The 25,862-nt window shown below is 38.5% G+C and overlaps 1 protein-coding gene across 1 annotated transcript in view; it reads right to left on the bottom strand.

Annotated features, from left to right (window-relative positions):
• LOC311619707 (tenascin-R-like) overlaps positions 1–23,823 on the bottom strand; it is a gene marked incomplete at both ends in the record, with an annotated part of 44,866 nt that extends 21,043 nt beyond the window's left edge. Inside the window, 7 exons of the mRNA XM_084878251.1 lie at positions 4,555–4,824; positions 7,759–8,034; positions 9,815–10,117; positions 10,219–10,408; positions 14,252–14,466; positions 16,827–16,962; positions 23,710–23,823. Of these exons, the coding sequence (XP_084734377.1) occupies positions 4,555–4,824; positions 7,759–8,034; positions 9,815–10,117; positions 10,219–10,408; positions 14,252–14,466; positions 16,827–16,962; positions 23,710–23,823 (1,504 nt within the window). The remainder of the gene's footprint in view (positions 1–4,554; positions 4,825–7,758; positions 8,035–9,814; positions 10,118–10,218; positions 10,409–14,251; positions 14,467–16,826; positions 16,963–23,709) is intronic.
• Between the last annotated feature and the right edge of the window lie 2,039 nt (positions 23,824–25,862).

Raw genomic sequence — 25,862 nt, forward strand, 5'->3', positions numbered from 1 at the left:
CGCATAGAACCTGAATTGTGTAAAAGGATTTAGGCACATACCTATAATTAGCATTCCAGAGCATTAAAAATCTGTGTAATATCCATCAATTTATTGAGCTGGAACATATAAATTTCTTGCCTCTTCTATTCTTGGGGTTATGAGAAAATATTCAATAAACTAAACATTTAAGAAAATGTCCATATGGTATACTACTGGGTTTCAAGGCACTTTTATACATATTTTCTCTTTTCCAGTTATATTATCATAACTTCTCTCTTTTCCTCCATAACTAATTTTTTTTTTTAGATTTCCTCTTTAAATTACTTCCAGTTCTCTTCAGTTACAAAGCTCCTACAGTAAATATGGCGGATGACATCCCACAAGTATCCAATCTATCCGAATCTGTGGGCAATGATCTGCTAAAGCTCCAATGTGTTTTGAGCAGGAATTAACGACCTGGGATTAGAAATGAGTGACCAGTGAAGTCATGGAAACAATTAATTTCCATGTTCCTGGGTTCCAATGACATTTTCTAAGGAGAGAGGCGGCTTTAAATAGGCACAGTCTAGTTTAAGTTCTAAAGATATATAGAGCCTGGCCAGTGTTGCTCAGTGGTTGATCATTGACCCATGAACCAGGATTCCTGATCAGGGCATATGCCCGAGTTATGGGGGTCTACAGTAGGGAGCCAATCAATGCTTCTCTCTCATCATTGATGTTGCTATTCCTGTCTCTCTCTCCCATCCTCTCACTGAAATCAATTTAAGAAAACATTTTAAACAAAAAAATAAAATAAACATATATAGAGTCAGTGACATTCCCTCCAGTGGAAAAATGTGGGATTTTCCATCAATTTCAGTTGCCCAGGGAAATGGAGCCAATGGCCTTATTGAGTGACACATTAAACCTGAGGGCTCACCGAGGCTGGAAATGTGTAGAATAAGACAAAGTTCTTCCTTCTCTTCAAAATCCTATCCTAAACCTCTGCAAGCTCAAGCTGGATAAGATTCACTTTAAAAAATGAAAGGTATTGACATAACCTGGGGATTTGTGATGGGTCTCCATCACTATTACTGTGACCTCTGTTCTTACCCATTTTACTTCAAAGGCTCTTTCAGAAAAAGGACTAGCACTGAAGGCTGGGTGAGGTTTTTTCAGTCTGAGACTAAATAAACTAGGCCAGATTTAAAGGCTATTATTATGGACAAGATAGAATTAGGTCTTAGGGATACTCAACTATCTTAAAATGTATTTTCTATACCAAGAGGTAAAAAGAAAACACAAAGTATCCTATAGCTCTCATTGCCTCAAAACAACAACAACAACAACAACAACAAAAAAACTGGGAATAGTTCATTTCTCCAACAAGGAGGGACTGCATGAAAAGCTAGAACAGCTTTTCTCCCCACCAAGGACAGCCACAGCTCCACGATGCCACACTCCACTCCTACTGAAACATACAACCCACCACAACAATACTCTCACAGTGCTTGTTTCATATCTGAGCCCCTAGATTATACTAACTTCATAAATTAGATATGATTCTTATCTTTCTCATTTTAGAGAGGAGGACATTGAGGACCAAAAAGTTTGAATTACTTCCCCAAGGGTGTAAACTGTACAATCCAGTTCCACGTCTGTGCTGGTAAGACTGTCTTTTCCCAAAGGGCACATTTATATTTCAAGGTGCATAATAATAAGTGGAAATCAAGCATTGTTAGTTATTTTCAGAATAATAAGGGGAGAGAGAGAGAGAGAGAGAGAGAGAGAGAGAGAGAGAGAGAGAGAATACTCCTCTATGACTGATTGCCTCAAAGTGTATAAAAGAGAGTAAAATAGGACATAGTAAATAATAGTTATCAACTAATATTGGTTGAATGAATGCATGGAAAGCATTAATTCTACCTATGCCTATGCACCTTGGAATAGGTTAATTTTATATCTTCTTGAAACAAGTACAAATGATGAACGATAAATAATCTGATGATTATGAAGCTTGAGAACTGAATAAATAGGCCAATAGGAATATAAGAAATAGTAGAATGCTCAAAAGAACTAAAGATAATTCACAGAAGGAAAGAAACCAGGAACACATAACAGCTGTTTCCAAACATTTGATGATCTTTCATGTGAATCTGGGAGTAGATTTGCTCTGTGATGCTCTGGAGAACAGATTTGACCCCACAAATACAGGACAATTATAGTCATGGATTACAAAATGATCAGGCACTATACTGGGACTTCTATATCGGGTTGGCAAGAAGATATCTGTCCTACCTTCAAACACCAACATTCTATTATTCTTCCTAAAATTTATAGATGTTAATCCATGTTTCAGCTTCCATGTCAGATAGCAGTTTTACAAATAATGCTCAAATTAAACAAAATCAAGAACTGTGCTTATGCCTGAAGCTACAAAGCTGAAAACTTTTCAAAATAGATCACTATCTAGAAAAGGTGGCAAAAATTTTATATTTTAGGTGGAAGGTTGTTTAAAATATGCTAAGTTCCCTAGAATCAAAGAAGAATATGACTTTAGAGCTGGAAGCCAATTTTAAAATGTATTCAATGACCTAAATTTTTTTTAGAATGAAAACTTAGGCAGTGAGACAACATGGAAACACTCTATCCTTATACGTCTAATTATGGTAGATCTAAGACTAGAGTTCATTTCCCATCTATGCATTTTGATTTTAATACTTCCATTCTGCCAATAAATCCTAGGCATGAAATAATTGTTTTTAATAATATCTCTTTCTTAGTATTCTTTATCATAACTCTTCTATGATAATTAGGTTTCCTCAGAAATTTAAGGAAGAGCTATATATGAATTTAGTTTTGGTCTATGGAGGATAAAACAGAAAGGTTTGACGTTGTTTGAGTATAGACACTGCTGGTATATAATTTTTTGAGCCAATTCACTTTTCCATCATGCTGCCCTTACAGATAGCCAAAAGGCCTGTGAGGTCCCATAATCTTCCCTTCCTCAGAGTCACCACTATCCACCCAAATTACTCATGTCAAAACCCTAAGTTTCTCCCTTCCTTTATTTACCAGAAGCACTCCAGCATCAACGCCTGAACCACCTACTTCCATAATATGAAATGTACCTGTCCTTCCCCAACTTGTCCACAATAATCTTTTGTCTACACTCTACAACCTCTTACAGCTTCCTTACCCTTTTACATATCACTCTTTGCACACAGCCACAGGTAAATGTTTGTAACATAGGTCACACTGTCACTCTCCTGCATAAGCTCTCAGTGGCTTCCCATCATCACATCAGAAGTAACCTAAAAGCATATACTATGTGACCTGACCTCTGAGTACCTCTCCAATGTGATTTCCCAACACCTTTCTCCCCATCCATTAGATACCACACCTTCTGGCCTTGCTGTTTTTATATCAAACTTCTTCCTGTTTTATATCCTTTGTGCTAGCTGTGTGTACCTACAGTGCCCTTCCTCCATCTAATTCCACTCTGGCTCCTCCTTTACATATTCATTCCAATGTAACTCCTTCTATTACAGCCTGTTTACAATAGAACCCTCCATTCTTCTTCAATTACTCTCCATTACAACACTCTGCATTTTCCTCTCCCAATGTTTATCATAATATAGATATGTATAAATATTATTTCAATCATATATCTTCTTTTTAACTGTCTTTCCTTAATATATTTTTCAATGATTACTAGTTGACTTATCTAAGAAAGGACATAAAAATTATAGTTGGTTTGATCCTATATACTGTCAATATTTCCTTCCAGTGTGCTACTGTATACCTTTGTTGATAACAATTGTAAACACTTACATAGCTATGTGTCAGGCTCTGTCTAAGCCCTTACATTTACTGTATCAGCTATTCTTAGGAAACCCCATTATTTTTTTCCTGTTTTATAAGTATAGAAATTGAGGCATTTACAGGTTGAGTAAATGCCTCAATTTCTACACTTTCCCAAGGTTATTTAAAGAGTTGAACCTATATTCAAGCTTAGATAGTATGGCATTAGGACCAGGCTCCTAATCATAAACAATCGTAAACAACGCCGCCTTATACAAGCAGGGAACATTGTCAGTATAAAGGGAATAAAAATTACTCTAGTTCCTGAGTCTACCATTAGACAAAGCATACTAACAATCTCCTTAAAACCTACTACCAGAGAGGTCTATAGGGAATAATTTATAGTACCCCAAGATCAGCAAATATCTGTTAAGGATATAATAATCAATATAATTTGATGAACAAGAATAGATCCAGAGACAAATGGCTGGGCGAAGGGAGGGTTAGAGAGCCACCAAAGGACTTATATGAATGCATATTAGCATAACCAATGGACACAGACACTGGGGCAGTGGGGGCTTGCCTAAGGTGGGAATAGCTGGGGGGTGGCGGGGGGGGGAAGGAGACATATGTAAAACTTTAGACAATAAGCAATAATCAAGGCCTTCTATAGATCAGGCTATGTGTGTATATAACAGGCTTTACTAAAGTAGCATACCCTAAATAAAACTACCTGCCTCCATGTGCAATAAAAAAAAAGAGAATAAATGAAAAGTATTTGGTTCTCACTTAGAGTTTGTTGAATAGTTACCAGCTCACTCAAATTCCCTTTCATCACTGTTGCCATTCCAATGTCATAAGTCATTCCAGGGATTAAATTATCAATCTTGAATCTATTAGCATCCTTTACAAAAAGAGTCATAACTTCTTTTGTATCTGATATGGGTTTGATTTGAATGTAGAATTCATGGTCATCTTGTGGGGATTCCCACTGAAGAATTATACTGTCCTCTCCCACATCCTCGGGTTTAGCATAAACTTTCTGTGGTGGATTTATACCTTAGAGAAACAGAGAAATAAATACACATAGTTTATTGTTAGCAGCACTCATTCTATTGAATAAAAATATCTCAGTTCAATATTAATTAGTATTTAAAGTAATTTAAGCTAATCCATTGTCACCATTACCTTGAAAAATAACTCACTTTTGGAGAAAAAAATCTATTTGTTATTACTATGTAAGATTTACTAATTATTATTAAGCTCAAACATTACACACTAAGGGAAAATAGACAGTATTCTACAAATTTTTTCAGATTTTTTAAGTTTTATTGAAATTATTCAGTTTTTTATCAAATACACATAGGCACCTACTATGTACCAGGCATTATCTTAGCATGTAGAGCACATCAATAAAAATAATCACAATCACTGCTTTATAGAGTTCATATTCTAATGGATGAGAATGGTCAATAACAATTCTATCTAACCAAGAGGGAATATGCTAATTGACCCTCATGCCATCGCAAAGATGGCAGTGCCTACAGCCAATAAGGAGAGAATATGCTATTTGACTTCCCTGCCCTCAAAGATGGCGACTTCCACAGCCAATAAAGAGGGAATATGCTAATTGACTGCCCTGCCCTCAAAGATGTCAGCACCCACAGCCACAAGATGGTGGTGCCAGGTCCCTTCAGACTTAGGCTGGTCTAGCTAGTCCACGGGGCATATCTCTGGAGTCCCCCAGTTTCTTCAGCCCTCCAACCACCCAGGGCCGGCCTGAGGCACAGGCAAGTCTTGGATGGCAGCTGCCCAGCTGCCCAGGGCCACCAAGGGTCAGGTAACCAGGGCCGGCTGAGGCTTGTGCTGCCTGCAGTGGCAGCAGCAGAGGTGTAATGGGTGTTGCCTTCCCCTGAATGCCGGGTTGCCTCCTGCTCCTGAGGGCTCCTGTACTATGAGAAGGGTGCATAAATTTTCATGCACTGGGCCTCTATTAAATATAAACTAGAGGCCTGGTGCACAAAATTCTTGCACAAGATGGGGGGATGTCCCTCAGCCTGGTCTGTGAACTCTTGCAATCCAGGACCCCTTGGGGGAAGTCCAACTGCAAGGGATGGAGCCTAAACCACTAGTTGGACATCCTTCTTACAATGCAGGACCACTGGTTCCTAAACGCTCTCCTGCCTGCCTGCCTCTGTGTATGTACATCTATTTGGTCTACTTGCAACATTCTTCTGCCTCCTCACCCCACCTGGTGCACTCCTCTGCTCCTCTATGACTCAGAGCACCACTCCTCCACAGGGAGACTTCTGTAACCATGCCTGCTCCCACGTCTGGGCTAACTGGTCCCACTCTGTGCTTCCACGGTATCCAGAGCATCCCGCTATAAGAGCAATTAGAACTCAGAATTTCACTTTTTAAAAATTTATTAGTCTTGCTCCATTAGTGGAAGGCAGAGACCAGGTCTAATTCATGTTTGCATCTCTAGTCTCTATTGCAGTTCCAGATACTAAAAAATAATTTGTTGAGTAAATAATAAATGAAAATAAAAGAATATGGCCTTTACCATCAGGGGAGTTACAAAGCACTGGACATGTGCTGCTGTGTCAGCTTTCAGTTAATATATATATATAGCAAATGACCCAAAATTAAACATGCAGGCCCAGCCAGTGTGGCTCAGTGGTTGAGCATTGACCTATGGACCAGAAGGTCACTGTATGATTCCTGGTCAGGCACATGCCCGGGTAGCAGTTTCAATTCCCAGTGTGGAGCATTCAGAAGGCAGATGATCAATGATTCTCTCTCATTATTAATGTTTCTATCTCTCTTTCCCCCTCAGAAATCAATTAAATACACACACACACACATACACACATATACACATATATATGTATATTTAAAAACAAATAAATAAACATGCAGATTCACATGCACCTTTCTCCCCTCTCTTTATGAAATAAATAGGTACATGCCACAGGAGATTTTAATATGACTTCAGAATTAATGTATCTGTGAGAAATCCTCCAAGTCTGCCTGTCAGTTAAAAATGAAACTATCTTCTTAAAGTGTAAGGAACTCAGCTAAGCATTTATCAAACGAAGGATGCTTTGTCTGAGCGCAGAGAAGAAAAACATCCATTGGAAAAAATTCTCTTGGTTAGAATTTCCAACACTGAATACATGAATGTTAAGCATTTGCAATTTCATAAACATTAAATAATATATTTTCTTATTATTTTCAAAGACTACCAAGGATTTCCAAAAGTCTGAGAAGGCTAATTCATCTATGGCTGTGAACATGTAGGTTTTCCACCTCCGCTCAAATAGTTAAAATTTTAACTGGTGAAATTTCAAGGTACTTTGCATGAAGGCATGTTAAATACACACAACACAAACAATACATATATTACACACAAAGGATAGGTGTTTAGCTGTGCAGTTTCATACAATAGTGTTTTATCTTTTAAAAAAAGGAGTGACTTACATTTAACGAAGTCAATAGAATGCTTAAATAAGATAAATTTTTATGTTCTAGACAAGGATTCAAAAAACTGTCAGGTGGAGGTGAGTAGAGATTGGAAATGCATTGGCCAAAAGTCCTGGGATGAAACTGCCCCCTAGCGGTGAATAATCACACTAAGAAAATGAATGAAGTAAAACTGATTAAATGTGTAGACCTTCATATTTGTTGGATCTAGTATTATTAAAGAGCACTGGGTGAACTATATTTTATGATCATTTATTTTTCTGGCCACAGCTGTGATAAGGAAGACGTCTTCTAGGAATTCTGGAAACAAAGCTGATGTTTAAATCTAAATTAATGTAGTTATTTGGATTCCATGCTTAAAATTGTGATAGAACAGTCAAACGAATATTCAACTGTAAGTATTTCTACCTATAAAGGATCAACACAATCAAATTTCATCCAAAATTATATTCCAATATATTCAGTTTATGTATGTTTTATTAAAAGGCAAAACATGCCCACACTTACCTGTAATGGCAGAAATAGGTTGCTCAAAGCAGCTTATAGTTCCTCGTTCTGCTACACTGAATAGATATATCAGATAATGGTGGAAAGATTTGAGACCTCTAATTGCTGTTGATATGTCCAGTTTTTCAACAAACACCTCTTCTGATTTATTATTTTGAACATCCAAAGTAGTTAGAAGGTAATGGTGAAAAGACTCAGGATCTGGAGGATCCCAATGTAAAAATATTTCTGTGGGGGTCACATGAGTAACTGTGACATTTTGGACTGATAATGGGCCTAGGAGATAAAAATACATGCTATTAGTTATATGGGTTGCCAGAATAACCTCTCACTTCTCAATACTTCTATGATACTTTAGTTTAAAGAGAAAGGAAAACTAGGTTTGTGTTCTGGCTCTTACACTTTCTGGCTCCACTCCCTGAGTAACTTGCCAACTTTGAACCTCACTTCTCTTGACTATAAAATGGGAATTATAGTAGTAGCTGCCTCATAAAATTGTTGTGAAGATTAAATGATATAAGGTATGGAAAGCATTTGGCACAGTGTTGGACACACATTATTGTTCAGTCAGTATTTTTAATGCAAGCACCACTGGAAGGACACTACGGCAGTATTCAGTGACCTCATTTTATATGTCTTTTCTCTCTTCTGTCTTGTCAAACTAGAGGGCAGGGACTTCATATTATTCACTGTTGAGTCCCATCATCACCGGAACTCAGGCCCTCATCCTCTTACAGAAATATTTCCCCATCACAAACCATTTCATCCAGTGCCAATGATTTTCCTAGTTAATCCCTACAGATTAATGTTCTTAAAACAGCACCTTACATGTATCAGTCATAAACCCATATCCGTTCTCTGCCCTCCCAACATACATTCTTCTTGATTCTTTCTTTAGAAGCAATATCTCAAGAGTTAAAATTAAACCATCTGGTTTCCTGTTTGGATCTACTAAGCAAGTTATGTTACTCTAGGCAATTTACTTAACCTTTCAGAAGCTCAGTTTTCTAATTTCTACATAGATACTCCCTGAATTGAGGTAAGGACTGATAAAATAATGCATTAAGAGTGCTTTGTGAGAGGTAAAGTGAGTCTTAAAATACTACAGACTTGTCTGATAACCATAGCTTCTAAGGTCAAGTCTAACCATCTGAGACAGAGACCTCTCTAGCACTCCCAAGTCTTTGACCACCTACCTCTCAAACTGATTTGACCCTCATGCTCAAGGAAATCTCCAGTCTACGTTACTCTTCTCCTACAAACTCTTATCTCCATAAATTTGCTAATGTTTTTGCTTTTTTCCCCCTCAAGTTTGTTTGTTTGTTTGTTTGTTTTTTAAATATATTTTATTGATTTTTTCAGAGAGGAGGAGAGAGGGATAGAGAGCTAGAAACGTCGATGAGAGAGAAATATCGACCAGCTGCCTCTTGCACACCCCCTACCGGGGATGTGCCCGCAAACAATGTACATGCCCTTGACCGGAATTGAACCTGGGACCTTTCAGTCCGCAGACTGACTGACACTCTATCACTGAGCCAAACCGGTTTCGGCATTTTTCTCCTCAAGTCTGAGCCCAAGCCTCTCCTTTCCACAAGTCTGCCACTATCAACCACCCTCTGAATTCTAAAAGGCATTTGTTAAATATGCACCACTGAGTGGGAATTTTAGTTAGGTTTTGCTATATAGTTTTGCTATATAGCATTTCCTTTTATTTCTCACTAATTCTCTCCATTGTAATCCTCTCACAGTCCAGATACACATCTGTTTATTTTTTTTTCTATTCGCACATATCAAAAATCCATTTCCACAGAAATTTACTGAATATCTACTATGGACTGGATTCCAGTCTAGCTGGTGCCAGAAGATATAGTTCCTTATAGGTTAATAGTTTAACAGGAAAGCCAAACATATAAAAAATATTAATTACAATTTAAAATTGGTAAAGTTGCAGGTGTACCTAAAGTGTTAAGAGAAGATACCAGATCTTTAGGAAATATTTACAAATGATGACATTAAAAACTTGAAGAATTATAACTTCAGATGTCTTGTAACTTACGTGTTTCAACAATGAATACTGGACTTAGCGTAGTTTTTGCCTCCCATTCATTTATTGCAAAGAGTAAAAATCTGTACACATGGCCAGGAGACAGATGGGTAATTGCTTTTTCTGTAGTATTTGGGGGTATGCTCTCAAAATATTGTTCTGCATAATCTAAATAATATTTTATAATAATTTTATATCCTAATTTTAGCCATGTATTCAAATTATTCCAACCATTCAAATTATCCCAAGTAAATACAACTTCAGTTGTTCCAACATCCTTTGTATAGATCAAAAGATTTTCCTGCAGAGAAGGTGCTGAAAGAAATGTAAAAAAGAATCATTTTAATTACAAATTATAATTCTATTTTAAAAATTAATAAAATGGTGAGATGCATAAATATAATACTAATAATTACATTCATATTTGCAAATAAATGGCAATGGAACATAACAGAAAAATCTTGCAAAAAAATAGTTTGATCCAGTTGCATTTTGTTGTAAAATGTAGCAATCTGTCTCATTCTTGGGTAGCAGTGAGAAAGAAAAGATTTCATTTTTCTTAAGGCCAAAAGGTGATCCATCTGTCCATGTGAGATGACCTTCTTTCTGTAATAAGATATACAAATTAAGCCAATTTTAAGAAGTGTCATATATTTAAATAAATATACTTGAAGATATTTATTAGTTACTCCTGTAATATAAAATGTTCTAAGATTATTAAAGCATAAACCAGTTTAATATATATTTATGCAGATTTCCTTTATTATGAAGATTCTGAGCTGGGGACAGAGTTCACTTTCATTCACTCCTTACCCATACGTATTCAGACAAATTGCTGAATCTCATAGTAACTCTCTATTTTCTCATCTGTAAAATGGGCATAATAATAGAATCTACACATTAAGTTGTTGTGAGGATTAAAGAGGCAGTGCATGGGAAGGGCTCAACACAATGCCAGGCAGGGACCCATTATTCATTAGTTGTTGGTTATTTTATTTAAAGTCATAAAATAAATCATATGCGTCAGGAGTGGTTTTTGATACCTTTCTGCTAAGGGATATCACCAACCTCAGTTTTCACAGGCAATGAATGTACCTCTAGACAGTCCTGTGGCAACCCTCCTTGAAAGGGATAGTAGGAAAAGTACAAGTTTTGACAGATGCATCTGTATTCTAACCAAAATTTCTGTCACTATCTATTCTTGGACAACTGCCAACCTCTTAGAAACTACACTTTTCCACCTGTACAACGAAGATAGTCATAACTACTTTGCATGGATGTCAACATGTTTAGAGACTGTGTATACAAAACACCAGGCACAAAGTAGGTCCTCATAAAATAAGCATACTTCTTAGAGATAATGAACTCTGTGGAACAGAGACTATGTCTATATTGTGATTATGATGACATCCCAGCATCAAGTACAGCTCCAAGTTAGTTGCCCAGATAGGATTAAACAGAACTATTCCCCCAGACATTCTGAAGACTTATTTTTTTAAGTAAGTTCTAATTTCACCAACACAATGGAGGAATATTGTTTCCTCATGGAGTCTGCTTTATTGCATACATGGTGCTGCAGTTTCGGAAACTTTACAGAGCCTTGAGGGGAATATGTTCCAGTAGTTAAGGCATGAGTATTGGTCAGACAGACACAGGCTGAAGCCTGGCATGGCCATTTATTACCTATGTGACCCAAAAGCTTTCTGAGCTCCATTTTCCTCATCTATACAGTGAGAACAATGCTAGTGCCTACCTCATAAGGATGTTGTGAGAACTGAATGAGGGTTACCTATCTAACCCTCACAAGTAAATTAGAGAGACTAGTACCCTGTCATTCCCCAAATTCCTTATAAGTATCAGACCCCAGTGAAGCTAGGAATTGCAATGATGGATAAGATGTCGTTACTTGAAGCTCAGTAGCAAACTCACTCTTATTCAGCATGGGTGAAAGAGATGATTAGTTTCTCATACTTTCAGGGACTATAGCCCAGTGAGTGGCTTTGATGTCAACCTCAAGAGGCCATCTTAATGGAGAGGTCATAGAGGACAGTTGTTAAGAGCAAACTCTGATGAGTATCCATGTGGACAAGTTAATCTATCTGTTCCCCAATTTCTTTACATGTCACATACATCGAATGGTGCCTAGCAATACAGATTAGGATGTCTCATGGAGAACAGATTTATGTTTGAGTAACAAAATATAAAATTAAATAAATCATCAGGGGGGGAAAAACACACAAACTAGACAGAAATGATTGTTTTAGATCTTGGTTTTTCCTACAAAATGCTGACCAAAATGAAATTTCACGAGATGTCCCATTGTGTTAAGAATGTTGGAGAAAAGCCCTGGCCAGTTTGGCTCAGTGGACAGAGAGTCAGCCTGCAGACTGAAGGGTTCCAGGTTTGATTCCAGGCAAGGGTACATGCCTAGGTTGTGGGCTCGATCCCCAGTCGGGGGCATGCGGGAGGCAACTGATCAATGATTCATCACTGATGTTTCTATCTCTCTCTCCTTTTCCATTCTGCTCAGAAATCAATAAAAATACATTTAAAAAAACACACGAATATTCTACTCCTAAGTAAAAAACAAAACAATAAAAAAGGATGTTGGAGAAAAATGTCCCACAATCTTTTTCACCAATATTAAAAAAATCTTCAGATATTTCTGTATCTTTTTTAGTAAAATTAAACCTCATAAACCAGGATATATGGAGTGAAATAAATAAAGTGGAAAAGACTTTCAATGGTTTTTAATTCATATTACTGTATTGTTCACCGAGGTGAGAAATAGAAGATTGTGGGTGGAAGTGAAAGAGATTATGGAAAAATAAATTTTAATTTAATTTAATAACAAAAAAAGGAAGTAAAAGAAGTGAAGCAGGTTTGGTGGGAAGGAGATGACAAGTCAGTCTGGGCAATGTTGATGTGTCTGTAGAGAATTTCAGAAGGCATAATCAGAAGAAAATTCAATGTCTGGAGCTCATAAGAAAAAGGCAGACTAGATAAATGTTTGAGAATCATTGGTTTAGGTATAAATTAGGTAAAAAAAAATGGATGAAGTCATTCATATAAATTTAAAGGGTTCTGGGAAAGACCAAAATTAAAGCAAAATTAGGTAAAGAATAGATGCCTACAAAAGAGCCTGAAAGAGGTGGGGGAGGGATGAATATACAGAGTACAGAGGATCTTGAAAATACTTTGCATGACACCAAAATGATGGATACATGTCATTACTTATTGGTCCAAATCTATAGAAAGTACAACACCAAGAATAAACCATATGTAAACTATAATAACTGTCCAATTATGAACTTTGTGTGATAATGATGGGTCCATGTAGGTGATTCAGTTGTAACAAATGTACCACTCTGTAGTTGATAATGGTGAGGCTATGCATATGTGGAGACAGTGGGGAGCATGGGTAATCTCTATACCTTCCCCTCAATTTTGCTGTGAAATTGTAACTGCTCTAAAACAGAGAAACAGAGACAGAGATATTGAAGAAAGAGAGAGAGAGAGAGAGAGAGAGAGAAAGAGAGAGAGAGAGAGAGAGAAACATTGTCTAACTTATAATAAATACTCAATAAATATTTATTGAATAAAGGAATCTGATCTGATAAAATAGTAATATGCAAATTGACCATCACTCCAATACACAAGATGGCTGCTCCCATGTGGTCAAAGATGGCTGTCCCCATGTGGACACAAGATGGCCACCACAAGATGGCCGGCAGGGGAGGGCAGTTGCTATCAATCAGGCCAGCAGGGGAGGGCAGTTAGGGGGGTGACTGGACCGGCAGAGGAGGGCAGTTGGGAGAGACCAGGCCAGCAAGGGAGGACAGTTGGGTGGGAACATGCCTACAGGGAAAGGCAGTTAGGGGCGACCAGGCTGGAAGGAGAGGGCAGTTAGGGGTGACGAGACAGACCTGCAGGGGCAATCAGGCCAGCAGGGGAGCAGTTAGGTGTCGATCATGCTGGCAGGAAAGTGGTTAGAGCACATGTGTCAAACACAAGGCCCGCGGGCCAAATCCAGCCCGCCAGGCCTTGCAATGTGGCCCGCACCGCGCTGTCATCACTGCACTCCGCTGTCAGTTTATGACATTGTCAGTTTGTGACTGTTCAGTAAACCATTCGACCCGCGATTTAGGCTGGATTTTAGATTTTGGCCCCTTCTCTGATTGAGTTCGACACCCCTAGGTTAGAGGGTGATCAGGCTGGCAGGCAGAAGCAGTTAGGGGCAATCAGGAAGGCAGGAAGGCAAGCATTTGGGAACCAGTAGTCCTGGATTGTGAGAGGGATGTCCCACATTGGAGAGGGTGCAGGCTGGGGTGAGGGACATACCCGCCCTTGCACGAATTTCGTGCACCATACCTCTAGTAAATGAATAAAAGTACACGGGGCAAACAGTTCTGTTCATCATGGTATTTGCACATTTTTATATTTACTGACCTTCAAACCATTAAGACCAGTCCATAATATTATTTGGTTCTTTGACCTGAGATGCGAAAATATAAACTTTTTTTCCTCTTCATTTTTTATATCCATAAGGTGTGCAGAATTTAAGGATAACTCACAGTGTTGCTGGGCTATAGTCCATGGTTTACTTTCTTTGCTAATTCTGTAACAGCTATTTTTTAATGCTACCCATCCTTGTGAACATGAACCTACCAAAAGAAAAATGCTTTGTTAAAGATGAATTTAGTAATATAACATTTCAAACCTATATTTTAAAATATGAAGAAATGAATTGTGAAAGCTTCACAGTATTCATAGTGCACTTGCCCTATATTTCTCCCAAACCAATGAAAGTGCTAAAGCTGTTATTCAAGTAGAAAATGAATCACTACCAGTTAAAATAGTTTGTAAGTAGCTGAAAAAGTTAATTTTGCATAATTACTGTCCAATTATAACTTAATTAAAACAAACCACAGTGTTTTTACCTTTTTCTAAATTGCTTTAGGTTGACTTCCTACCCCTTACTCTGAACACTGTTAAAAAAAAAAAAAAAAACTAAGGATATTTCATGTTCCTTTTTATTTTTGAGAACCAGGCATAAGGCTTGCTAAGAATTCCGTTCTCTGCCACTTCAAATGGGTTCGCCTTCCAGAAAAAAATGAAATAGCTGCTTAGCATTTTTCTCCAAGAGTGCATGCCATAGAAGATTGAGGAAATGTCGGCCTGCTCAGAGTACATATTGTACTTTGATAATTGTTGACGCTTCATTAGTGCCTCAGCCCATGATATTAGGAAGATGTGAGAAACATCATTTAAAGAAACTGCAGTCTTCATTTTTCAGAGGGCAAATAGGATGGGGAGAGGGAATGCTTTAGTTACCTTACTGTCTTTTTCTTACTATTCAAGTGTTCTTCCTCCTAACTTGTAAATATGCATAGTGGTTTTTGTGCACGTTAGAGAGAGTATTAAAACGGGGCTCTCAGTCCATCACAGTGAGGGTATTGTTCGCATTAGCTATTCACGACTTGTCTTCTTCTCCATGTCATTTCCCACCATGTGGGGGAAGGAAGTGGAACCAGGAAGGCACACAAAAAAATTGAACACATTCCCTTTTCCCTATCAATATGCTCAATGGTGACTGCATTCTATCAGAGATGAGTAATAGGGAAGTTAAAGTCAGACTGTAATGAACCTTTAAAGACCTGAAAATGTGACTGCTCACTGATATTGTAAAGTCATCTAAAAAAAACCCACAAATTATGGAATTTGTATGAACCATTACTAAGGTGAGACAGAGGAGAGAGAGAGAGAGAAAGAGAGAGAGAGAGAGAGAGAGAGAGAGAGAGAGAGAGAGAGAGAGAGAGAGAGAGAAAGAGAGAGAGAGAGACCACTTGATTTAGTTTAAAAGAAGTGTAGCAGGAAAATAAAGCTGGTTCTTACCTTAACACTTCTAAATCCAGATTGTTCACTATATCAGTTAAATACTGAATGATATAATTAGGAAAGGGGGACTATGCTAATTCACTTACAAGTTAGTTCATAGTGGTTAATACTAGCCTGGATCACTTTTTTAAAGAACAATATAACTGCCAAGTTATCTACAAAAAATATATTAAGTATATTGTTTAACAATGAACCAAATATTTATACACCTGTTTCAACTTGAACATCCAGTCTCTGAAGTATATGTACAAAATCCAAATGCAACTGTTTAAATTCAAAAGCAAAAGCATATAAGGTGGAAGGTTTCAAATGATCCCACTCATAAGCTATGACATTATTTTGCATAATTTGTGAGGAATTATTAAGAGATATTGACACTGAAATGTCCTTGGAAGATATCATACTCCAGTTAAAAGAAACACTCGTACTTGTTGCTATTATTTTAATATTTTTGGTTGAGATTCCACCTAAAAAATTAGAAAGGATAATTAGTATGCTTTCAAATAAAACTGAATGAAACACAAAGATTATTGAATTACAAAAGATCAGCCATGGTGGAAAATATCTAACTATAAAATATTTTCTAGGTTATATGGGAGTTCCTTGTACCCTCCTTAGAATGAATGAATTAGGTTACAAACCTACATTATTTTTTTTAGAATAATCTGCATCACGTGTAACATTTCCATGATGCTTACCTATATAATATCACACATTAAATATCAAAATGGGAAATTTTATTCTTACCTTAGTTTATTATTTAAATATTGAAATGTATATTATATTTAAAGAACAGAATATTACTCTCATGTGATTTTCAACTGCCATCACATACCTGTTTTTTTATTTATTTTTAATTTATTGATTATGGTATCACATAATTGTCCTCATCTCCCCATTCCGCTCCCCATGTATGCCCACCTCCTGTAGTCCATGGCCACTGGTTAGGCTCATATGCATGCACACAAGTCCTTTGGTTGCTCTCTCCCCTTTGCCCACCCCCTCCACCTTCCCTCTGAGATTTGACAGTCTCATACCTGTTAATCAGCATAAAATTCAAATTAACTGGTATTTTCTCTTTTATAATTATATAATAAAGCTGAACAGCATATACATATTTACTTACGCATTTGAAATGACTTTTCACTTAAAATTTGTCCATATTTTATGGACTGTATAATGAAGTGGTAGTCTTCATTTTCTTCTATTGTTATAATTGATTTTGGAGGTTTTTGTGGATCTGCAGGAATGCTTTTGACATTCTGTAAATAATGAGATACATCTGCTTATGAAATATTTTCTATGTCAAATACATCAAAAGTTTTCAGAAAAAGGAGACATGTAAAACTTTAGACCATAAAAATAATTTTAAAAGTTTGACTCTTTTATATCTCCTTCATAAAAAAACAGTTTTTCCAATATGGAATATTTATTTTTACATGTTACTTTCTAAATAACTACTCTGTGTATAAAATGCAAATTCTAAAAAGGAAAATACATAATCATTTTTATGTAAAAGTTAAATATTATTTTGACTACTTATTGAAGATACTTCATAAAATGCTAACATTTAATGTATTAATAAAATAAAATTAGAAATCAAAATAATTATTCAGTTCCTACTTCTGATGAGGTTTTTAGTTACAACACCTCTACATTATGCTTACTTTTCATCAGAGCCAAAAAAAAAAAAAAATGATTCCTTACTTTTTGAGCCAAATTATTAGTAAGCTGGTATTTAAAAAAATAAAACTCAGGATTTCCTCCCTCAGGAAATTCTTCCCAATCAACAAAAATTGTTGTTGTTTGTTTACTTATTGGTATATAATGAAAACTTTTTGAGATCTGAAATAGGAAAGGAAAGTAATGGTGAAAAATAATAAAAATGCATTCTTGGTTAATATTTTATAAGCAATTTTAGTAAAACGAAACCTAAAATATGCCAAATTATAATTGAAAACTATTTTAGCAATATTTATTTCTACACATAAGTTAAATAATATCCAATGGATACTCTATTTGTAAACATATTTTTGAGAACAACTTAAGAAAGGCAAGTAAAATGTGATCAAGGAAATACCATCTTCCCAGGCTCAAGAGAATTGGGAGAAACTCAGTCACAGGAAAAACACAGTACAATCCCTGGCATGTCAACTGTGTACCTTGATGGCAATGGCTACAAAAATTAAATACTTCACAGGCATTCTTGATAATACATTCACAATGAAAATAAGTTTGAGTACAAAACATCTGACTCTGAGTCATTTTAGAGCCTTGGTTCATAGAGGTAAAGAAAATGTCACTAATTGAGAGAAAAATGTTAGACCAGGTGACGAGAGACCTTTTATGTTCCTTAGATCACAAAAATAAATAAATAGTCCATCTCTCAGGAGAACAATATATTTTATATTTATCAAAAATCCAACCAAAAACAACCTTAAGATGAATCACCATTCCTTGTCTTGTGTTCTTATCTTTCTCCCCACTGATAATTACCAATACAATTTGTAAGCAGTGAAGACAGGTGCCATCCATATGCACAAATCTGTGCGGCACCTTATGTTATAAACCTAACATTTGATGTTATTCCTCTCCAGCATGCTCCTTATGTTCCAAAGCGAATAGACTCAATGCAGTAGCATCCTACCAATTAACTACTTTTTCTGAAAAGGGAACATTCATAAATGTCTTACCTTAACAATAGATTGTATCCAGAACAGTAAAATGATTGATTTCTCCATCTGGGAAATAAAGCATATTTAGTTCAATTAAACCATGTACATACTTAGATTCAATACTAAACTATTAGACATTCTTTTCTTTAAATATATTTTACTGATTTTTTATAGGGAGGAAGAGAGAGGGATAGAGAGTTAGAAACATCAATAAGAGAGAAACATAGATCAGCTGCCTCTTGCACACTCCCCACTGGGGATGTGCCCGCAACCAAGGTACATGCCCTTGACCTGAATCGAACCTGGGACCCTTCAATCCTGAGACCGAAGCTCTATCCACTGAGCCAAACCGGTTTCAGCTGGACATTCTTTATGTGGTGTGTGTGTGTGTGTGTGTGTGTGTGTGTGTGTGTCACTTTAATGCCATGACTTTTAATGACATGACTATTCATCGGACTGAACGATAAGGCATTGGTAAGCAGGTGCTGCATGACATTCTCTACCTCATAAAGTTGGAAACATAAGTGCTTTCCCACAGATACAAAAATAATTTGCTTCCAGAAGCTGCTGTGATGAAATATAAAGGTGTTAAAAATAAAATGAGATATGAGGCAATTACACAAAATTACATTGTAGTGTGTGAAGCTAACCTTAATTGATGGAAATATAGAACACCTACACATTGCTACTTCGTCGGAAGTAATTCCTCACATTTTATCGCCTTGAAAAAATTTTTTCAACATGCTATTGATGGAACTGTAACTTCAAAGGGAAAAAAAAAAACCATTCAAAACCCGTTTCGATTCCATTTGTTTTTTTTAAACGGACACATCTAAAAAGCCTGTGTAACTTTTTAGAGAAACTTAAGAGTCCCTCAGGACCTAAGAACGTTTTACATTCAATTTAAGATGTAAAGAAGAAAAAAAAAACTACAATCTATTAAAATATATATTTCTAAAACTGAAAAAAAAAAATGTCACTTTAACAGTAAACAGGTACAGGGATTTCAATGTCAAGGCTCTCTCCAGCCCACTCTAAAGCAGGTTTCTGCCTACAAAACCCTCTTTCGTTGCTGTGAAGCAGGTGTTCCCCTCGGACAAAACGCACCCAGTGAAAAAGAAACACCTAACTAACCATTCCATCCACAAAACTGCCCAGCTGGCACCTTGGATGGTTTTTTCTCAGCACAAGCGCTCTGTTCCCCAACCCTCGCCTCCCCGAATCTAAGCCTAACTTGGGTGTCTCAGTCCGCGCGCGGTAAGAAGATCCAAGCGGCCAGAGAGGTCGGCCCCGCTCTGCGGGTTCAAGCCCCAGAGCCCCCGCTCAGACTCAGGTTTGAGTCACAGGATGGGCTCCCGGAGCGGAGACAGCGCGGGGAGCGGCTGCCCAGGAGCGCGCGGTTCGGGAAGGAGCCCAAAGGAGCCGCTGGTAACGGCAGAGAGAGGAGGAGGACCGCGGCCAGAGCTGGGGGTGAGGATGGTTAGGCCGGGCGGGGTGAGGATGGGGAGGAAAGAGCCGCGACCTGCACATCCGAGCGCCGTCAGTGCCCGGCGGGGAGCCTGCGGGCGCCTCCCGGGCTTTGCAAGTTTGGCTCTGAATGCGGCGCGCGGCGGGCCCAGCGCTCAGAGGCGGCGGTGGCGGGGGCACAGACCACCCGGCGGCCCGCCCTCTCTCCGCGCCCTCCCCGCTCGCTCCGCTCCTCCAGCGAGTTTCCCTCCCGCCGGCGGCGCCCTGCCCGCGGCTGGGTTAATGGAGCGAAGGTCTCCCGTGGCTATGTACATCTTAAAATTCTGTGCTATTATATGTCAGTTATAACTCTGTAAAACGGGGACAAAGAAAATCAGGAAATGGGTCGCTATAAATAAATACATAGTCCATCAAGTGAATTGAGTAAATTATATATATATTTCGATGTGGCTCTTTTTTTTGTTTTACAACAATGGCATTTTAAATAAGCAAGCATCATAATACTATATCACCTTCTGTTCTAGGTCAATAAACTTCATGGTAAGTTAATCAATATGGTTTTCTTAAAATGCCCTCCTTCCTGAAGAGACATCCTATGAAAGAATGTGGCCTTGCTCCTGCCTTCCCCTTTTATTTGGCCTAGGAATTTACCTATAGAGAAATGAAAGTGGAAGTTTCAAGAAAAGTATGGGTCATTTATTTTTAGAAAAGGAAAGGATAAATGTATTACTAGCTCAGTGCATATATTCTTAAGGAAAATATTTTTCAGACAGGGGCCATTTAGGCAATAATGGAGACTATTAATATCTTTTAGCATGAGTTTCCTATTAGGAAATACGTTGTTTGAGGTCTAAATTTACTTACTTTCCCTGAAAGAAATTCCATGCCTTCACCAGAGGTTGGGTGGGCATATGTGCAAATACACATCCTGGCAGAAATGAAAACTCTGCAAGTAAACATGATGCCCATCTCTTCTTCACCTTCAACTTCCAGTCATTTATTCAATCAAAACATTGAGTGATTACTATGTGTCAATCACAGTGCTAAGCAATGCCCAGACACCAGCTGGGCGTCCTACAATTCAAATCAATTCTGTTATTATCTACCCAGAGAAAGCATCAGATTCCACAGGGTAAGAGTTCAGTCCTACAAGACTTCCCCTGCTCTCATCTTTAGACTCTAGTCACAAGGCTAGATTGTTACCTATTCTTCTGACAAACCCTAATAGATTGGAGGTTCCCAACCCCATCCTTGGGTTGCTTAATTTGTTAGAGTGACTCACAGAACTGAGGAAACCTATTTACTTACTGGATTACTGGTTTCTTATAAAAGGAACAGCCGAATGGAAGAGGTGCATAGGACAAGGTATGTGGGAAAAGGGTGCAGAGCTTCCCTGTTCTCTCTGGGTGGGCCATTCTCATTTGGTCACCAACCAGACGGTCTCCAAACCCTGTCCATTTGGGGGGTTTGGAGGTTTTCTTTTGTAGATCATTGATTACTGCAGATTAATTCAACCTCCAAACCTTCTCCTCTCCTTGGAGGTCATGGTGGGACTAACAGTTCCAGCCCTTGATTCTCATTGTGGGCCCTTTTCTGTCAACCAGCCTCCATCCTTAGAAGTGGTCAGAAACGCCAAAACCGGTTTGGCTCAGTGGATAGAGTGTCAGCCTGTGGACTGAAAGATCCCAGGTTCAATTTCGGTCAAGGGCATGTACCTTGGTTGTGGTCACATCCCCAGAAGGGAGTGTGCAGGAGGCAGCTGATAGATGTTTTTCTCTCATCGATGTTTCTAACTCTCTATATCTCTCCTTTCCTCTCTGTAAAAAATGAATAAAATATATATATATATTTTTAAAAGTGGACAGAAAATTGCCCATTTAACATAACAAAAGACACCTTTGTTGCTCTCACCCTTTAGGAAATCCCTTAGTAGCACTTCCCTGCCCATAGAGAAAAGAAGTCCAAATATATTGTGAGGTTTGAGGCGCAGGAAACGGGAGTCGGAAACCACCAAGACATATTAAAAGGGAAGTTCATTCCGCAGTAATGAGCGAGATTCATTATGGAGGAGGTAGAAACCAGGATTAGAGTAGGAGGAAGAGAAGAAGGGACCCAACCAGGCTGTCTCCACAGATGGAGAAATGGAGAGAGAGGAGAGTAGCAACACATTGAGGAGTGGAGAATCTTTTTAAGGGAAGGAACAGAAAGGGGTTGGGCCCAGGGCACTCAGCATGCGCTGATTGGTGGTTTAATGTCTTGGGAATGTCTCCTTGCCAGTAAAGTCATAACTCCGCCCACCAGTTGGGGGGTGGGGAGGATCTCACATATATAATTATTATAATTCACAGTATAATGTCTAGATACCTGACATCCTTCTTATTAGATTGGTCTAACACAGGTCTCCCTGTCTCTAGTTTTTCCCTACTTTAATTCATTTTCAACTTTCTTCAGAGTAATCTTCCCTAAAGGTCTATTCAGATAATGTTACTTTCCTAATCTCAGTATTCAATGGCTCTTCAGCTTTCCTAATTCCTTACCTTTGAAGTCCTCTGGCACATTTTTAGAGACCAACATATAAATATTCTTCCTTAAATCTTCTAACTTGTATAAATTAATGGTACTGGGTTTTTTGTGTTTGTTTTGTTTGTTTTGTCTTTTACTGTTTTGTGTTTTGTATCCTTACAGTTCTTTTTTAATGACTTCTTTCAAAGTAGACATTTTACTCAAAAGTTTCTCACAAAAGTAACATTTCCATAAGCTGATATGTAATTAAACTAAGTCATATTTCTAACACTACTTAATGGAAAGCCACTGTTGCTATGGAATTCCCAGAGCTCTATTTTGCGGGCTTAAGTTATAAGAGAAAGAAAATAAAAGATGAATTAGCAGCATTTTTTTTTTCCATTTGTATTTGGTTTCTTAAATGTGATGCCAAAAAGACTGGTTTTTGTTCAGTAACCAAGATTGACCTTTTCTACAAGGTAAAAGCTCCTGAATACAAGTGAGCAGTAAACCAGATTCGCAGCCAACAGTGCCCCAGGAACAACATAACCCAGCCGAAGGTGGAATCGCATGGCCCTGTGAGGAATCAGGCTCCCTCCTCTCTGGTTTTGGGGTGCATCACCAGAGAACAGCTGCTGCCAAGTCACCTCAGCTTGGCAGCTCCTCTGTTGGGCGTCTGCCCCCTGGTGGCCAGTGTGTGTCATAGGTACCCTTCCATAGGACAATGGGGTGTTCACTTTTTAGCCTTTTATATAGAGAGTTTATTCAAAAGCTTTCAATGGTTCACCATCAAGTACTGCTTACCATCCCACACACAGCCCTTCACCATCATGCGTGTGAAAATGTTATCTGTGGAAGTGGAGTCCCTGGAGTTCAACAATGAAAAGAACTTCCTGGAGCCCCCATGGGAGGGGGGACTTTCATTAAAAGCTTTACTGATGTAAAATTCAGCAGGGCTCTCTTCCTAGGTCCTGTCACTGTCTGCCCCATCATGGAAGGAGTCCAATCTTTTCTTCAGTAGCACCAGAATAAGAACCAGTGTCCAGAGTTGTTGTTCCATATTAAAGTCCAGTCTAGTATCTAGCTAGCTTGGCTTGTGTTTCCAGCTGCAGTCCATTGTGTGTGGGGTCCACATGCCATGAGCAGCTGCTTATGGCCACATGGCAGGTTAGTGCACAGGCGAGTCACAGAGTGAGAGAGTGACAGGAAACAAGGGGCACACGCAAGGGAACTCTTTGGGGAATGTAACTTTCTAAGCTCATGCACTTGCAGTGCTCCACCCCTATCCAATGATCTTTTCCCCAGGTTAGACGGATGAGCAAGCACCTTCCCTTCATCACCCCATTTCATTGTGCATGTACCTACCACCTTTCTCCCTGAACAGTCCAGTGCTGGAGCGGGGTAAGAAGGTGTGATTTCCTCGGAGGAGCAATGCTGTGTGAAGCTGTAGCTCCCTGATGAAGCTGCCCAGACGACCATACTTATCATGTCTGGCCTCCCCTTTGCTCTCTTCCTATTAGTATTAGCTAGATAATTGTGCTGATTAAAAAAAATCCAATTCCATCCTTTCTAGTCTCACTTAAGTTCTCTATGCTCTAGTTCAGTGTTTCCCAAAGTGTGGTACGTGTACCCCCAGGGGTACGGGAAGAGTTTGGTGGGGGTCCGTGCAGCACCTGAGTTTGGTGGGGATATGCACTGCACCGTGCTTAGCTGCACCTAATTCTACGTTCTCATGAGTATGAGGGTTACTCAGCATTACGAAAATTATAGAAGGGGTACACATATGTCAAAAGTTTGGGGAAACACTGCTCTAGTTGAACTAAACTACTCATGTGGGAGAATTCACAGTGTTCCTTCTCATCTACCCTGTGTATATGCAGCTGCAGCTGCCAACCAGGAAAATGCCTACTCATTGCTCACATCCAAGATGGATGAGGTGCCCTTTCTCAGTGCTCCTCTTCTTTATTTCATGTACTTTCACTGTAGCCATTACCATTGTCCTGTAATTGTTGGCAGGTCTGTCTCTCCCCCAACCCCCCGCCGCCGTCCCACCAAATCACACTAATTAGATGCAGAAGTTATCTTTTAATCAATATATATCCAGATCCTGGACATTTATGTGCCTGGCAACATTTGTATTAGAATAAGCACATAATAAGAATGTGTTAAGAGAATTGAGTCTTGAACGTAAAATTAAAAATGTTAAGTTAGCATGTCCTCTCCGAAGTTCTTTTAAAGTAGTTGTCTGAAGAGATACAGGAGAAAAAATATTAGGGAGTGGAAAGTGGTGTAGGCAATGAAGGAAAACTTTTCTCTATTTACTGAAGTACACAGATTTCACTCTGTTACAAGCAACTTCAGAAGATAGTCTCAAAATACCTGTAAGAGTTTCAATTGTATCAAATATTTTCAGGATGAGGAGGGCTTGGGGAGTCTCAAAACATGTAATATGAAGGCTTTCTTTCATATGCAGTGCTTGTTGTTAAAATGGAATTTGGCCTGAAAGCCTTTTAGGAAAACCACATCTATATTCATATTCATACAGTATGTAACAGTTATTCCTATTCAAAGTATCTGTATGGTAATAGTCAGGACAAAATGACTATCTTTACTATACAAGAGAGGCTCTGAGAGGCTATGAGGCTTGCTCAAGGCATATAGGTCCTGGAGCTGGGACTGGAGCTAGGGTTGGAATCTAGGACATCTGGATACTGAACTCATGTTCCTTCTCTCCATTTCGCCTGCCTCCTTGGTGGTTTCCATCCACAGAGCAGTAGAACTGGGTGGGTGGTTAGTTGCTCCATAGCCCTGTTTGCACTCCTACATTGCTGTGCATGCCCGAGGTTGCCTGTCACTCCATGGATGTTGTAGCAGTTCCCTCATTTCCCAAGTGCTTTTCCTCCACCGCTTTCCCAGATGCCCTGGATGGGCTGAATCTGCCAGCTCTGGTTATTGACACCAATGAATCCTTTTCTGGACCTCACATAATGATTATTGCTCTTGGTTGTTTGTCTAAACCTCACTCACGAATTCGTTGTTTTTACTGTACCATCTTCCTGGAGATAAAACAAACATTACAGAAAAAAATTTTTTAATATGTTATTACTGATTTTTAGAGAGAGGAAGGAGAGGGATAGAGTGAAAAATATCAATGAGAGAAATATCATCGATTGGCTGCCTCCTGCATGCCCCCTACTGGGGATCAAGCCCACAACTTAGGAATGTACTCTGACTGGGAATTGAACCATGACCTCCTGGTTCATGGGTCAATGCTCAACCATTGAGCCACATCAGCCAGGCACATTTTTTTTTTTTAAATGAAAAAGATAAAGTAAAATTCTTTAATTCTGCAAAGAGAATTAGAAGATTATTGTATCATTCATGTAAAAATTTTCTTAGTCCGTGTTTTTCTACACCAGGCTAAACTCAACAGATTTGTTTGTTTGATTTCCCAATGTTTTGAGGAGCACTTAGAATTTGGAAGATTTTGGGCAGAGAGTATGCACTCTTCAATGTGC

The sequence above is a fragment of the Pipistrellus hanaki genome (genome assembly GCF_964339955.1).
Source record: "Pipistrellus hanaki genome assembly, chromosome: 3".
Taxonomy (NCBI): Eukaryota; Metazoa; Chordata; class Mammalia; order Chiroptera; family Vespertilionidae; genus Pipistrellus; species Pipistrellus hanaki.